Source organism: Neolamprologus multifasciatus, chromosome 7, assembly GCF_963576455.1.
Source record: "Neolamprologus multifasciatus chromosome 7, fNeoMul1.2, whole genome shotgun sequence".
NCBI lineage: Eukaryota > Metazoa > Chordata > Actinopteri > Cichliformes > Cichlidae > Neolamprologus > Neolamprologus multifasciatus.
The window spans coordinates 39,292,844-39,308,851 of record NC_140445.1 but is presented as its reverse complement, the minus strand read 5'-3'; the positions used below and the strand labels follow the sequence as shown (position 1 = coordinate 39,308,851).

At 47.6% G+C, this 16,008-nt stretch overlaps 1 protein-coding gene across 1 annotated transcript; it reads left to right on the top strand.

Annotated features, from left to right (window-relative positions):
• Window positions 1–13,447: 13,447 nt before the first annotated feature.
• On the top strand, window positions 13,448–15,490 carry LOC146514849 (retrovirus-related Pol polyprotein from transposon 412). The gene has a single exon (XM_085164559.1). The coding sequence runs from the start codon at window positions 13,448–13,450 to the stop codon at window positions 15,488–15,490; it is 2,043 nt and encodes a 680-aa protein (XP_085020685.1).
• The last annotated feature ends 518 nt before the right edge of the window (window positions 15,491–16,008 follow it).

Below are 16,008 nucleotides of genomic sequence, written 5' to 3'. Positions count from 1 at the left end.
GGTTCTCCGCACCCCTGGCAGTTGCCCCTGGATTGGTCTCCTGCTCATCTATTCCCTCGCCGAGATCACCAGGGTGGTGTGATGGTGGTTTGGAGGGCCTCCTCCTCCTGGTCGCTCCTTTTGTAGTCCGTTTGTCGCACTCTGTGCCAGGGCTGCATGCACCTGGGCTGAGCACATGCTCCACTCTTTCAGCCTCAGTTAGAGCTGCTGCCAGGGTTTCTGGTGCATGCAGACGGATGTGCTCTTGTAGTCGTTTTGGCTGGAGACCCCGGATGAAAGCCTGGAAAGCAAGCTCTTCTTGTGCTGCAGCATCAAAAGCAGGGTACCCTCTTCATGCATAAAGACATAGGTCGGCAGCATAGGCACCCAGACTCTCCTCTTGTCTCCGTGGGCGGCTAGCAAGTTTATCTCGGGCATCATCTGCATGTGTACGGAGGCCAAACCTGCTCTGCATCACTCAGGCAACAGCAGGCCAACTTAAACGCTCTTCTGGCTGAAGACCTACCAAGGTATATAGTTTATGTCTTCCATATTTCCAACTATATCCATAATCACATACTGTGTATGCTACCATTGTATATAGTGTTTCATCTTACTTTTTTTTCATTGATTGTACTTATTTGTATTTTTGTATTTCCTTCTGATATCTGTACCTGAGCTGAGGTGACGCAAAAATTTCCCCGTTGTGGGATCAATAAAGTCTTATCTTATCTTATCTTATCTTATCTTATCTGTGAGGATCTGCAGGGCCCTGCCTTCCAAGGGGAGGGCGACTTGGACAGCTGTCTCCTCTGTTGACCATCCGTTTAGCTGAGCAGCCAGCTGTACCTGGATAAGGTAGGTCTCTGGAGGTGCCTCCCCGTTATAGCGTGGCAGCTTCATGCTCCCCCGGACAGGAGCCCCTGATGGCAGCGGCGGCTGCACTTGGTCCAGGAGGCAGTTGGCGTTGTCCCCCTCGGCTGCCAGTAATGACGGTGTGCTGCTCCCAGGCATCACCATGAGTGGAGGCTGGCTGGCTGCTCGTGGTCTTGGAGCCTGCAGCATGCCTTGGCGGCTCCGACAGCTTCCCAGTGGGCGGGGGTGTGAGGCTCCATCTGGTAAGCCCAACAGATCTTCCCCTGGCTGGCTTGCTGCTGCCCGGGGCTCTCCCCGCTTCTTCAGTCGTGCTCCATTCACCGCTTCCAGGCGAGTGATAAGCTCCTCAATCTTCCTTAGCTCCTCTTGCTCTTTCAGAATAGTGGCCATGCTCTTGGAATCCCACTTCTGACACCAATGTGGCATGCAGAGGAATCTTAACAAAGAAGCTCACAGAGAGAGATTGAGCTTGTTATTCAACCCCAAGCTGGTAGGGGGGGCTTTTTATTAAAACACTTGCCAGTGCTACAATGTGCCTCAAGGTTCAACAACAGCACAACAGAAGTCACTCATGGTACAGCACTCTCTCTACAAAACAACAACTGTCAGTTACTCTGCACCACAGCGTAAACACAACATTCAAGATAACAGTTAAAAGTAACGTAACAATAAACAATAAAACAAGAACATCTAAACAGCAGCACATGTCCCTGGCTCTCTTTCTCTGTCTCTCCCTCCTGCTCTGTTCCTGCGCTACTGCAAGTGTAACTGCCGCCCCTCCCCCCTCTTCGCAGCACAAAACACAAGGCTCACGTGCGGAGTGAAGCGGGAAAAAAGTGCGCGAGAGAGAGAGGGTGAGAGAAAGAAAAAAAAAAACCCACGGCTCGCAATAAGGAGCCGGCTCGCGTTGTTCACATCAAAGATCCGGCTCTAAGAGCCATTTCGTTTGCGACCGACACATAACTAACAAACACAAAGGGTACAGAGATACACCGAGCAGGACTTCTGGTAAATCTGTCAGTGGTGTCGACATTATTGAGTCAGTCTGGGATTAAACAGTTGGGTTCATTAAACGCTTGGTTTATTTAAGCTTTAGTTTATTCTTCAGCAGGAAATGAAAGCTGGTTAGCTGCTCAGTGGAGTGTACGGTGCACTGACTGAATGTAATGTCTTTCTCTTTCCTTTCATTCATTTTGCATGTGTTCATCTGCATCGGCACATCCAAATAATTTTGTTTAGATAATAGAGAGATGCTATTTTGGTTGTCCCTGGTTCATGCTCCGCAGAGTGACTGACTAACCTTCAACAGAGTCTCAGATTCTTTGAAAAACACAGATACAATTCTTCTGATCCAGCGCTGAGCGCACATGTTAAACTCAATTGACCGTGTGTGTGTGTGTGTGTGTGTGCACTGATCCCTGTGAGCTCACAGCTTGGGCTGCTATGAACACTCACTTGATCAGTTTTTTTACTCTTGGATTGATCTGATGTCTGCATATGGTCACAGAAATGGCTGTGTTTGGAATAATCAGAATCAGAATCAGAATACTTTATTAATCCCGAAGGAAATTAGATACAGCACCCATTTCACTTGTCTCATCGGTATAGCTCACTGGTCGTGTCACGGACAAACAGTGACATCACCACAATCCTGGCAATTTTATTTATAAAGCACATTAACTCAATGTGCTTAAGACATAAAACCATTAAAAACAGGCTTATACTTGAACAGTCATTCAGTGTAAGCCTGCGGGACCACTGAGCTGAAAGCGCACTCTGATCTGATTCTACATCAGTTCAAAGAGGTCTGATGAGGTTAAAGACGCCCAGTTAGACCAAACAGTCGACAGCCTTCAGCTTTCCATTGCTGTTTTATGTGCAAAACTGAGTTATATGTTTTAACCAACAGGGTCTAAGTCACAGAGTAAACATCATGGTGCATTCATTAAGACTTCAAACTAATTAACCCACAGGCTTCTGTCCAAGATTCAACAAGTTTATTGTCATATACACTGCATGTGTCCAATCACGTTTCCTTGAGCAGTCTCCCCCTGCTGGCCATTACAGAGAATATAGATTTAATATAAATTTAATACATAGAGACTTAAATAATTAGATCTTTCAGAGGCAGTCCTGGAATGTCGTCTTGTACTGGTGCAGCTCCTTTAACTTGATGGTCGTCTCCAGGTGTTGGAAGAAGCTGCAGGCAGGTAAACCTGGTGCATCATTCAGGTGAAAGCGTTCAGGTTTGCGTGGGCAAGAAACAAACCTCTGTTTTCAGTCTGAGGCTGAGGCGGCTTGCTGGCAGAGTTCATTCTGTTTCCTTTGAGTGTTTTCCCTCAGATGCCCTAGGATGTTACAGTAGAAGAATGCACTGACAGTCTCACCCTGGGAGAGAAATAAACACTGCACAACACAATGAATGTAAAAGAAAAAATAATAGAAGACGAGCACTGTAGTCTCAGTCCTCACCTCACCTGCTGCCTTCAGGTTTGGAAGCACTGAAAACTATTAGGTCATAGCTGGAGATCAGTAGCAGCCACCAGCCGACCTCTCGCCCTCGTAGGTGGGTCCAACTCCAACTGAAAACAGTGTGCTAATACATGAAACTGATTGTGTTCATAGTCAACGCATACTTCACTGAAAGGGTCACTGGAACTATTTTATCTGCCTTATGTTTCAGACTGAAGCTCTGAGAGTGACACTCTCTGTATGTGACCCACATGTTACCTTCAGGTTGTCTCTTTCTTTCTGACTTGTTTGGCAGGCCTGACGTGGTAACAAACACCCAGAGCCAAAAACACAAAACAGAGTGACACCCCGACACTTCAGCGAGATATGAATCAATATGGATGGAGATAGCCCAAATCTGGCTCCAGCCCTTCCCTGGGCTTACAGGCACCGATACAAGAACACAAAATCAATACTCACTCTGAAGCTCTTTCAGAGGAATCTCATCTGCCAGTAACAAGCCTCCAGTCTACTGCTCGACACTCAGTTATCCTTCTATTAAGACATTGTTTAAATCAAGTTTAATGCATAATAAGGGTCTTTGTAGCAGCTGTAACAAGCTCGTATAATCAGCGAACAAAGACTGGAAATACTGTTAAAGAAAAAGGTGAAGACAGAAACTTGAATTTGCCCTTAGCTGAACGGAATATCCTGAAACAAAGAATAGTTTTACACTCTGAGAAAAACAACACCGATATACATCAGCTACAGATACATCAGAGCCAGCAGCAAGTCCCAGAGTTACCCACAGAAACAAGCTGGCCAACCCTGCAGTTTCTCTACAGTCCAGCAGAGGCAGCAGTGAGTCAGTTCCCATAGACTCCCATGTTAAAACTTTCCAGCAGAAATAAACGTGTTTACAGCCTGATACACAAACTGTTTGGTCTCTGTGGATAATTTGCTTGTTTATAACAACATGTGTTTATAATTCACCTGTTTAAACTGTATTAAGCTAGCCTCTGCTAGTCTTCACCCCAGCTAACTGGAGTCCCTGAACTGGACCTCTGGACCATATTTGTGCTGTTGGAGCTTTTTTGAGCATTTTTAATGATATCATCTGACCAATAATATGGCTGCTGTGAGGTTGATGTACTAACAGAAGTCCAAGAAGGCTGAGCTTCAGTTTTGGTGATAGAAATTCTCTGTGATCATGGCAGTCATGAAGCTACAATCTAGGCTTCAGTGGGTAATGGTCTAGCGATTATGGCAGTCTTGATCTGAAGGTTGCAGCTAGGTTTTTTTGTCTTTTAAAGTAAATGTTAATTCAAAAGTCAATGAATGGCGGGTCCACATCCAGAAGCAGAAGAAAGCCTGCATGTGCAAAGGGAATATTCCAATATTCCAAACCGGCTCTGAATGCGTCACATTGTAATTGGGACTTTGATGTGGACGGTTTACGTCAAATGGTTGTTGTAGGTCAGACTCCTGCCGACCCAACTGGTTTGATCCCTGCATTCTTCTGCTGGAGTAAATAAGAGGTTCAGTAAAATCCTTCAGTGCCGATGATTAGCCTGTTCACACCATCTGAAACATCTCTTTGTGATAAATGTGACAAAATGTCAGATGCTTTCTGCCCGTAAAGGTCAGAGTCAAGCTGTTTGAACTGGTTCTTGACAGGTTCAGGACGGTTTAGTTTAGGCCAGGTCTAACACAGCTTGTCAAAACCAGCTGTTGACCTATAAACACACACACACACACACACACACACACACACACACACACACACACACACACACACACACACACACGTGTATATGTACAGGGTGGGCCATTTATATGGATACACTGTAATAACATGGGAATGGTTAGTGATACTAAAGTCCTGTTTGTGGCACATTAGTATATGTGAGGGGGCAAACTCCTCAAGATGGGTGGTGACCATGGTGGCCATTTAGAAGTCGGCCATCTTGGATACAACTTTTGTTTTTTCAATAGGAAGAGGGCCATGTGACACATCAAACCTATTGGTAATGTCACAAGAAAAACAATGGTGTGCTTGGTTTAAACGTAACTTTATTCTTTCATGAGTTATTTACAGGTTTCTCTTTGTTCACAGCCATTGACATGTCGAAGAGGTTAACACGTGAGGAGTGGATCGAAATTGTGTTGATATCTGGTGAAAGCAGTAACCGGGTCATTGCAGCAGATTTCAATGCAAGACACCCTACGAGACCACCCATCTCCCATGCTACAGTCAGCAAACTGCTTGCTAAGTTTCGTGAAACTGGTTCAGTGTTGGATTTGCCAAAATGTGGACGCAAGAAAACTGTCACTAATGAAGAAACATCAGTGGCTGTCCTAGCTTCATTCAGCAAGAGCCCACAGTGTAGCGCTCGCTACATGTCACTGGAGAGTGGCATTAGTCGAACATCCCTTTGGCGGATATTAGCTACTCACAAATGGCACCCTTACAAACTCCAGCTGCTGCAGCATCTCAACAAGGATGACCCAGATCGGCGCACAGAATTTGCAGAATGGGCAAACCAAAAATTAGAAAAGGACCCTCAGTTCACGCAGAAGATTTTGTTCAGTGATGAGGCAAACTTTTATGTGAATGGTGAAGTTAACAAACAAAACCACCGCTATTGGTCTGACACTAACCCACATTGGATGGATCCCTCCAAGACTGCTGGAACAACAAAAGTGATGGTTTGGTGTGGTATATGGGATACAACGATAGTGGGTCCATTCTTCATCAATGGAAACCTCAAGGCCACTGGATATTTGAAATTGCTACATGATGATGTGTTTCCCTCTTTGTGCACTGAAGCTGGCACATTCCCTGAGTTTTTCCAGCAAGATGGTGCACCACCACATTATGGGTGCCAGGTCCGAGCATTCCTAGATGAACAGTTTTCTGGAAAGGTCGTCGTGGGATAGTTGAAAGGCCCCCAAGGTCTCCCGATCTGACCCCCTTAGACTTTTATCTTTGGGGTCATCTGAAGGCAATTGTCTATGGTGTGAAGATACGAGATGTGCAGCACCTGAAACTATGGATACTGGATGCCTGTGCTGGCATTTCTCCTGCGGTGTTGCTATCAGTGTGTGAAGAGTGGGAGGGGGGTTGCATTGACAATCCAACACAATGGGCAGCACATTGAACACATTTTATAAGTGGTCAGAAACTTGTACATAACTCATGAAAGAATAAAGTTACGTTGAAACCAAGCATACCATTGTTTTTCTTGTGACATTACCAATAAGTTTGATGTGTCACATGGCCCTCTTCCTATTGAAAAAAACAAAAGTTGTATCCAAGATGGCCGACTTCTAAATGGCCACCATGGTTACCACCCATCTTAACAAGTTTGCCCCCTCACATATACTAATGTGCCACAAACAGGACTTTAATATCACCAACCATTCCCATGTTATTACAGTGTATCCATATAAATGGCCCACCCTCTATATCTATCTCTATATATATGCAATTCACACAAAATGACCTGAGTGTATTAAAGACAAACAGAAAGAGAGGTTCCATCTGGACAAATGCCGTGTGAAGATTCATATGACGAAGAAGTATTTGATGATATTTCGAGGAAATCAGAGTCCTCGGGTAACAAGCAGAAGAATACACTGAGTGCATTTCAACTGTTTTGCAGCCATTTCTCTCTGGAAGTGTTACCTGTATTTTTCTTCCTGTTTTGTATTAAGATGAGCAGATTTGCGTGAAAACTTTACCAGTGGTGTTGAATGGCCTAACTGATTTATTTTTGGAGGTTTTTTCCATCAAAGGTGTGGTTGGTCGGGGTCAGAGTCATTGTCATCTTTGTCCCACCAACCACTCATGTTCTGTGAAGGCTTCTTACTTCTCTGAGGAGGTCCCATCTTTGCTACTCGTCATCATGAGGACCTTCATCTTTGTTTTCCCTCCCACCTTTGAGCCGACCCACTGAATGGCCCTGCGTTACCTCCAACCTGCCTGTTTTCCTGAAAGCTTTTATAATCTGTAAGACTTAGTTCCTTTTGCTCCCATATGCTGTTTTGTGCAGCTCATTGTTTCTCAAAAACAAAGCTGGAGAGTTTAGTTAAAATTTTCTAACAAATCCTTTCAAATTAAACTCTTGTGACTAATTATACTAAGGTGTTAATATTGGAATTCATTATCTCGGTCTTTGCAGTGATTAAATCACAGTTTCTGTTGTTTTCAACATGTGGACATTGTCATAGCTTTGAAGTTATAAATGACATGAAAAGTGTAATTAGCATCTTCACGGTGTGCTTTAACAGCAGCGGTTTCTCAGACGAGCGTGCAATCGATGGCATGATCTGACTCCATCTTGGGATCAGTAATTGTGTTCAAATATTTTGCACTTGTCTTTGTCTTTGCTCTCTCTGCAGCTGAAGTGTCCGTGTGTAATTTGTCTGCATCCATGAATGTCAGCTGCTGTCTGCACTCGTCTCTGAGCAATCTGGCATCTTAAAAAGCTTGGCCTGACAAGTAAATAGCTGAAAATTGCCTCAGACAAGATTTGTTTTGGCTTTTTGTTTTGATTTTTGCAGAAATTACATTCCTTTTAGGAAATGGCAAGAAGATAGCTGCGGGTGAAGTCGGCGGCATGCAAGGCCATCCTCATTTAAACTTTGGACATTTCAGCAGTGCGTCTTTGTCTTTGGCATAATGTCAGCTGTGCAGGATGCACAGACAGAGGTCCAATGATGACGATAACACCTGAGAATATTAACAACATCCCACGGTCCTGCGCACAGTTTATCCTCTGAACTCGGGAGATTGAGAGGCTGTCAATTCGGAAAAACATTGTTTTCACAATCCATCTGCGAAATGTTAGAGGCATTTATTCTGGACGTGGACCCAAACGTGCTCCATGTTAACACATTTATGTGGAGTTTACCTGCAAAGAGGACCTGTTCTGTTTATTATGATTGTTTTATGTTGTGAATTCAACTGAGTAGATCTGCATGAGTCATACTCAGGTTTTAATTCATGCTTCCTCTTATGCATCATCAAACCTCAAACGGTCTTTTTCTTTTGCATTTCTAAGTATTTGTGGCCAGTGTCTTTCCTGCCACCAGCATGAATCAGTAAGCATGTCACTTGTCCATTTGTGTTTTATTCAGTTTAGGAGACTCAGAAAGGTCAGCTGAGTATTGTCCAAAAAAGAAATTAGAGCTAGATTAGGTAAGATTACTGCAGTTCTTCATTCAGCTGATCCAAACTGCCGCGGCCAGACTTCTTCCTGAAACCTGAAAAAGGAAAAAATTAATTTAAGATTTCAATGTTGACTTTTAATCTCCTTTAAGTGCCACTGTGAGCACAGCCCCTGGCTGTAACCACAGGTTCTCAGCTGAGGCTCTGCTGGTCATCCAACAATCTTGGCTGAGAACTAGAGCAGAGCGCTCCAGTATCAATAGGATCGATACCAACTGTATGATACTGTAGCAAATGTACGATGATTCAGCTCATAATTCAAGAGATCGATACCTAACTTTTGTTAGGTATCGATCTCTGTAATGATCCCACCGAGGAGATTTGAGCTATTTCTATGATGCCCTTCATAATTGTTTAATCACGCTCTCCTTTAATGTATCTCAATTGTTTTATGTTTGTGTGAGGGCACATACTTATAACTTGTGGGAAACTGCCATGTAGGGCCTTTATCAGCCTGTCTGAATAAGCCAGGAGCAAGTGATGTATTGAGGAGAGGACGTGCACGCGTGGTTGGGAACAAGCGGGGTGCGGTACGGCGCGCGCGCGTGACTTTACAGCCGAAGACACCAGGAAAGTCCCGTGGTCAGAACAAACCCGAACAAAGAGGAACCGGGATGTTAGTGGGGCAGCGGACGGGACCGCAGTGAGTCTATGCGGAGTTTCCTTCCGTGGGTGGAATCCGACTCCAGTTACAGCGGACCTCCGAGCGCGGCGCTGGGGTGTAGTGTCGACGGAGATAGCGTGAGCAGGGGAGCTAAGCGAGAGCTAAGGCTAGCAGCTGTTCCCTTCTATCTCACCTCAGTTTCCCATCGCTATAGGTAGAATTTGACTGTAGAGCATGTATAGAAAGCAAGGCAGCACGGCCGGCTGTCTGGCAAAAGACTAGCGTGTTTCCGGGAGGGGAGTTGGACGGCTTCGCTTCATACTGCCCGGGGACTGCCGGAGCTCCGATACATTCCGCGGACCCGACGTTTAGGACCTCAGGAGTCGGCGGTGTTTGGATTACCCTGCCACTCAGACGACGCTCTGGTTGTTCACCCTGCTCCAGCTGGCTGTATGTGAGAGCATCGCTCTTTTCTAACCCGTTGGCTCTTCACGCCCCGTTTCTCGGGAGGCGAAGGTACAGTTTCTGTGTTCTTTGTTTCTTTGTTTTTTTGTGAACCTGAGACTGGATGTTCTGCTCCGGCTGTGGAATTTCTGGACAGCCTAACAGACTGGAATTCTGGTTCACGACAGCTACCCCTAGAACTGTTTATTGGTTCCACATACCAGAGACAATTTACTGGATCGAACTGTAAAGACTGGAACTATTTTTTTGTGTGTTTGGACATTGCAAGTAATGTGATGAAGCTGTGTTAACCATTCTAGATAAGAGAATTTCTGTGTTAATCTTAATTGTTCTTCTGTATTGTGATCTTTGCGCCCTTTTCCTGTGTGTGGTTTGGGCGGGGTCGAGAAGTCACAACTTTGGGTCACACCAGCCTGTTTGATTTATTTTATTTCTTTTATTTCTTTGGTCTTGGGGAGTTTCCTTGCTGTCGCACCTTGCTCTCCAGGGCCCTGTTAACATTGATAATCAGTCTTGGTTCATGAGGGCCATCCAAACAAATAAAAGGGGCCACGTTGTTTAAAAAGTCGTTGTTGTATGCTTCTGTCCAACCCAGGTTGCCTTGGAGTAGGGGCACCCGAGTTGTCTGGTTAGGTGCAGAAAAAACGGAGGTAAGCGAGGCTGTGTTAATATTCAACGCGCTGGGCACTGTTATTTTTGCGGGTCTGGTCCCCAGAGCCCTTCTTCTGTGCCTGTAGCAGCCAGATAGCTAAAACCATTCTTACAGCAGTAAGTATCCGGGTCAACTGTACTAAGGGGGGTCACGGACTCAGATCCCACCACCCTTTAGTCGTTCAGGGCAGCCTGTGTGCCTCTTCACCCCTATATAGCTGGGCTAGTAGCCCTCACAAGTGGCGTCACGAACAGGATCAACTTATTGGCTTGGGGTTGTTACAGTGTGGAAAAGAATAGAGTTAAGGTAAACATGTCTGAACTAGAAGATTTGAGAAAGAGCTTCGGTGAACTACAGGCGAGGCTTGCAGAGCAGGCAGGTGTCTTACAGCAGGCACGAGAAGAGCAGAGGGAGTCTCTTTCTCTTGCAAAAGCAGTGATTGATCAACAGGCCCAAGCTTTAAAAGCCCCGACAGCAATCTATGTCCACTGAGACCGCAAACTGACAGATTTTAGTGGTTGCCCTGGGAAAAGTGGAGATGAGTGTGTGGAAGGGTGGATTGCTGCAATGAGGTCTGCATTCCAAGTCATGAAGGTGCCAGAGGAGGACCGTGTAGAGTTAGTTAAGCAACACTTAAAAGATGAGGCTAGGGCAACTGTTAAGTTCATGCTGGGTGGTGCAGGAGAGTCTGTTGAGGAGATATTTGATGTTCTCCTCCAAACCTATGGAGACAAAATCCCAATAGGTACCAGGTTAAGGAGTTCTATGAGAGAAGGCAGATGTCAGGTGAGACTGTCAGAACTTATGCCTATGACTTACAGGAGAAGCTGGCTTTAATTAGGAGGCGGGAACCTAACCGGGTTCTTGACTCAGAGACAGTGTTGAAGGAACAGCTAGTACTGGGCTTGCGGGATGACCTTTTGAGACGGGAGATGAAAAGGAGGGTTAAGGAAGAGAAAGGCCTAACCTTTATTGGGCTGCTGCAAGCCGCAGTTGACTGGTCCGAAGAAGAAGAAGCCCAGTTCTCTCTCGCCTCCCAAAGTAGGCCCAAGGCTAGAGGTGCGGTGAATGCTGCAGCACCGGCTGAGGATAGACCATCCCCCCTCACCATGGAGATGCTCCATGAGGAGATTAAGAAACTAGCTGCTCGTCAGGAAGAGTTATACCTAGCACTACAGAGCAGGGAAGGAGGGAGCAGCCAGCAGAGTGCACAGCGCAGGCGAACACCCCTAAAAGACAGCGAAGGGCGATACATTTGCTACAGCTGTGGGGAACCCGGCCATACTAGCCGGCGCTGTACCAAAAAACTAGACGTAGGGGGTTTGGCTCCTATCCCCATGGACCCAACTCAGGTGGTGTTTCCTGGCAATCCAAACTCCAAGGATGGGGCTAAGAAACACCCCACCACACCGACCATTGGGCACCAAGCAGCCAAGTGTCTTGTGACAGAGGTGGAGGAGAGCCTCAAAAGGAGTGCTCTTGGAAAGTGTCGCACTGTTCACCTTAGGATAGGGGGAGTGAACACCACCTGCCTCTGGGACACGGGGTCAAATGTGACTGCTATTACGGAGTCCCATTTCCGTAGGTGCTTTGGGCCACAGGAGCTGAGGTCAGCAGACTGGATCGAGCTCACAGCGGCAAATGGGCTCGATATTCCTGTCTTGGGCTGCTTGGAGGCTGAGATTGAATGTGCCGGGAGAGTGGTTGGCAAGAAGTGCATTTTTGTACTCACCGACACTCACCCTCAGCTAGGCAAAGCTAATGGGCTCCCAGGAATTGTGGGGATGAATGTTATAGAAGATCTTGAAGCGCTTTTTACCGCGGATGGGGGTTGTGTCCAGATGGATCCTTACGCTCCCGACGAGACAGAGGCCACCGTCCGTAGGTTGATAGCCCGAGCGAGGAAGGAGACCCCCCGCACGGGTCCGGGTGGCAAAATTGGGTTTGTCAAGGTGGCTGGCAGGGAACCCATCATCATTCCCCCGATGAGCGAGAAAGTGGTGGAGGGCCATTGCAGGGTCCCACCTAGGGTTGAGTGCCAAGTGCTGGCTGAGGCGGCAAGAGAAATAGAGCTGCCGCGGGGACTGTTAGTTGCCAACACTCTCGCGACGACCAGTGGTGGAAGAATCCCTCTCAGAGTGATGAACACAAGTAAGAGAGCTGTCAAGTTGATGCCTAGAGCCAGGCTTGCAGTTGTTAGCAAGCCACAAGCTATACTCCCCAAAGAGGTTGTACAAGTAGAGGAGAGAGAGGGGGTGCTCGTGGTTAAGCCACTGGGCCAGGGTGAGAGCATAGCGACAGGGGGCGAGATTAGGCAGTTACCGGTCCCTGTACAGGCTAACACTCAAGATCTCACGGAGCTGCAGTGTCAAAAGCTTTGTCAGCTATTAGCCAAACACAAAGGCGTATTCTCAGCAAGTGAAATCGATTATGGCTATACCACCACTGTGACACACAGTATCCCTACCGAGGCACCCCCTATCAAACAGAGGCACCGAAGGGTCCCACCCCATGTCTTTCAAGAATTTAAGAGGCATGTTCAGGAACTCGTTAGCCAGGGGATCCTCAAAGAGAGCTCAAGTCCATGGGCCTCACCTGCGGTGGTAGTTATTAAGAAAGATGGAAGTGTTCGGTTCTGCTGTGATTACAGGCGGCTGAACGAAGTGACGTGCAAAGATGCATACCCACTTCCTCGCATCGAAGAGTCGTTGGATGCGCTTGGCAACGCTCTGTTATTCTCGACCCTGGACCTGACCGCAGGCTACTTCCAAGTGGCCATGAGCGAAGCAGACAGGGGAAAAACGGCAGTTACAACACCTTTTGGCTTGTTTGAATGGACTCGGATGCCATTTGGCTTGTGCAACGCCCCAGCCACTTTTCAGCGGCTGATGGGTATGGTACTGGGGGACCTCAGTTTTGATATACTCCTCATCTATCTCGACGACATTATAGTCTTCTCCCGGGACTTTGACAGCCACTGCGAGAGGCTTGAGATGGTGTTCGAACGTTGAAGCAGCATGGGCTGAAGTTGAAGCCGACCAAATGCTTCCTTCTGCAGCCGGAAGTTAAATTCCTTGGCCACGTGATTTCTGCTAAAGGCGTCCAGGTAGATCAAGAAAAGGTCAAGGCCCTGGAGGCGTGGCCGGTTCCAAGGAGCGTGCGAGAGGTGAGGCAGGTGCTTGGATTTATGAGCTACTACAGGCGGTTTGTGCCGAGGTTTGCTCAGTTGGCTAAACCTCTGCATGCCCTGGTTGGGAAGGGGTCGAAAGACACGACAAGGGGCGCCCAGACGTTTGTTTGGACTGGCGAGTGCCAGGAAGCATTGGTCGAGCTGAAACGGTGTTTGATGTCCCCACCAATCCTGGCCTACCCCGACTTTAGCCTACCCTTCATATTGACCACAGATGGGAGTCTGCATGGACTCAGGGCTGTGCTTAGTCAAAAGCAAGGGGGCGTCGAGCGTGTGGTAGCCTATGCGAGTCGTGGGTTAAGGGGCTCTGAAAAGAACGACAAGTATTACAGCGCATTTAAACTGGAACTTCTTGCGCTTAAATGGGCTGCTACCGAGAAATTCAGGGACTACCTGATGTTTGCAAAGTTCATGGTGGTTACGGACCATAACCCGCTGCGCTACTTGGCAACGGCTAATCTGGGGGCTGTTGAGCAGCGGTGGGTAGCACAACTCGCTGAGTACGACTTTGAGGTGTGTTACAAGCCCAGGCGGCAAAACACAAATGCAGACGTCCTCTCTAGGATTCCTTACCAGGAGGAACCTGAGAAGGAGGACACAGACAAGGACTTTATTAAAGTTGGTCCTGAGGAAGTGCGTGCGTGCCTGTGGCCTGCTAGTGTGGATGGGGATGGTAAGACTGACCTGAAGGCTAGGATGCAAGTGACTGCTGGGAAAGCTCTTGGTGGGCAAAGTTGGGAGCAGGTGGAAGCGGCACAGAAAAGCGATCCCGTTGTCGGGCCCGTGTATCGGGTGATTGAGAGGGGCACTGGGATGAGCCATGCCGAGCTTTACATGTTAACACCGGGCACAAGGCGACTTCACCAGCAGTTTGACCGCCTTAGGCTTTATAAAGGTGTGTTGTATAGGCATGTTAGAGACCCCCGTGACGGAGAAGAGATCGGGCAGCTCATTGTCCCAGAGACCTTGCAACGTAAGGTATATGAGAACCAGCATGAGCATGGGGGGCATTTCAGTGCAAAGAGTACCCTCGCTGTGATGAGGAGGAGCTATTATTGGCCTACCATGAGTAAAGATGTTCAAGACTGGGTTCAGCAATGTAAGCGATGTGCATTGGCAAAGGATATCTTTCCTAACCACAGGGCCCCAATGACCTGCAGCAATGTCACTGCACCCCTGGAGGTCCTTGCTATGGACTATACGGTGCTGGAGAAGTCCTGTGGGGGATACAAAAATGTCCTTGTTCTTACAGACATGTTCACCAGGTTCACAGTTGCTGTCCCCACCAGAAACCAAACTGCTGAGGCGACAGCAAATGCTTTGCTAAAGCACTGGTTCACCTACTACGGGTGTCCAGCCCAATTGCATTCTGATCAGGGGAGGAATTTTGAGGCTAGTGTCATAAAAGAGCTGTGTAGGGCCTATGGGATTGCCAAGAGTCGCACCAGTCCTTACCATCCGCAGGGTAACGCACAGTGTGAGAGGTTTAATAGGACCATGCATGATATGCTTAGAACACTGCCACCAGAGAAAAAAAGGGATTGGAAAACATACTTGCCAGAGTTGGTTATGGCATATAACACTCGTGTGCACTCCTCCACTGGTTATGCGCCTTTCTACCTCATGTTCGGGAGGTACGCAAGAATGCCCCTTGACCTCCTGGGAGGAAAAGACATGAGGGAACCTGAGGCAGACAATCTGGATGACTGGGTCAGGGATCACCATGAGAGGCTTAGGACAGCTGTGGAGGTAGCAAACTCAGCTGCTCAGGAGGTTTCTAGGAAGAGGAAGAGAATCTATGATCGAAAGTCCCGCGGCGCTCTGCTTCAGTCAGGTGATCGGGTGCTGTTGCGCAACCACAAACCCAGGGGTAGGAATAAGATACAGGATAAATGGGAACCAAACCCCTATTTGGTGGTGAAGCAGAACCACCCCGACATTCCTGTGTTCACAATCAAACCAGAGAGAGGTGGCTCAGTGAAGGTCGTACATAGAGATCAGCTCAAGAGCTGGAGACGTCGCTGGTGTGGCAGGGTTTAGCTGGGGGGAAATGTGAGGGCACATACTTATAACTTGTGGGAAACTGCCATGTAGGGCCTTTATCAGCCTGTCTGAATAAGCCAGGAGGAAGTGATGTATTGAGGAGAGGACATGCACGCGTGGTTGGGAACGAGCGAGGTGCGGTACGGCGCGCATGCGTGACTTTACAGCCGAAGACACCAGGAAAGTCCCGCGGTCAGAACAAACCCGAACAAAGAGGAACCGGGATGTTAGTGGGGCAGCGGACGGGACCGCAGTGAGTCTATGCGGAGTTTCCTTCTGTGGGTGGAATCCGACTCCAGTTACAGCGGACCTCCGAGCGCGGCGCTGGGGTGTAGTGTCGACGGAGATAGCGTGAGCAGGGGAGCTAAGCGAGAGCTAAGGCTAGCAGCTGTTCCCTTCTATCTCACCTCAGTTTCCCATCGCTATAGGTAGAATTTGACTGTAGAGCACGTATAGAAAGCGAGGCAGCACGGCCGGTTCGGCCAGCACCTTACTCGTCTGTTCATGATAACTTT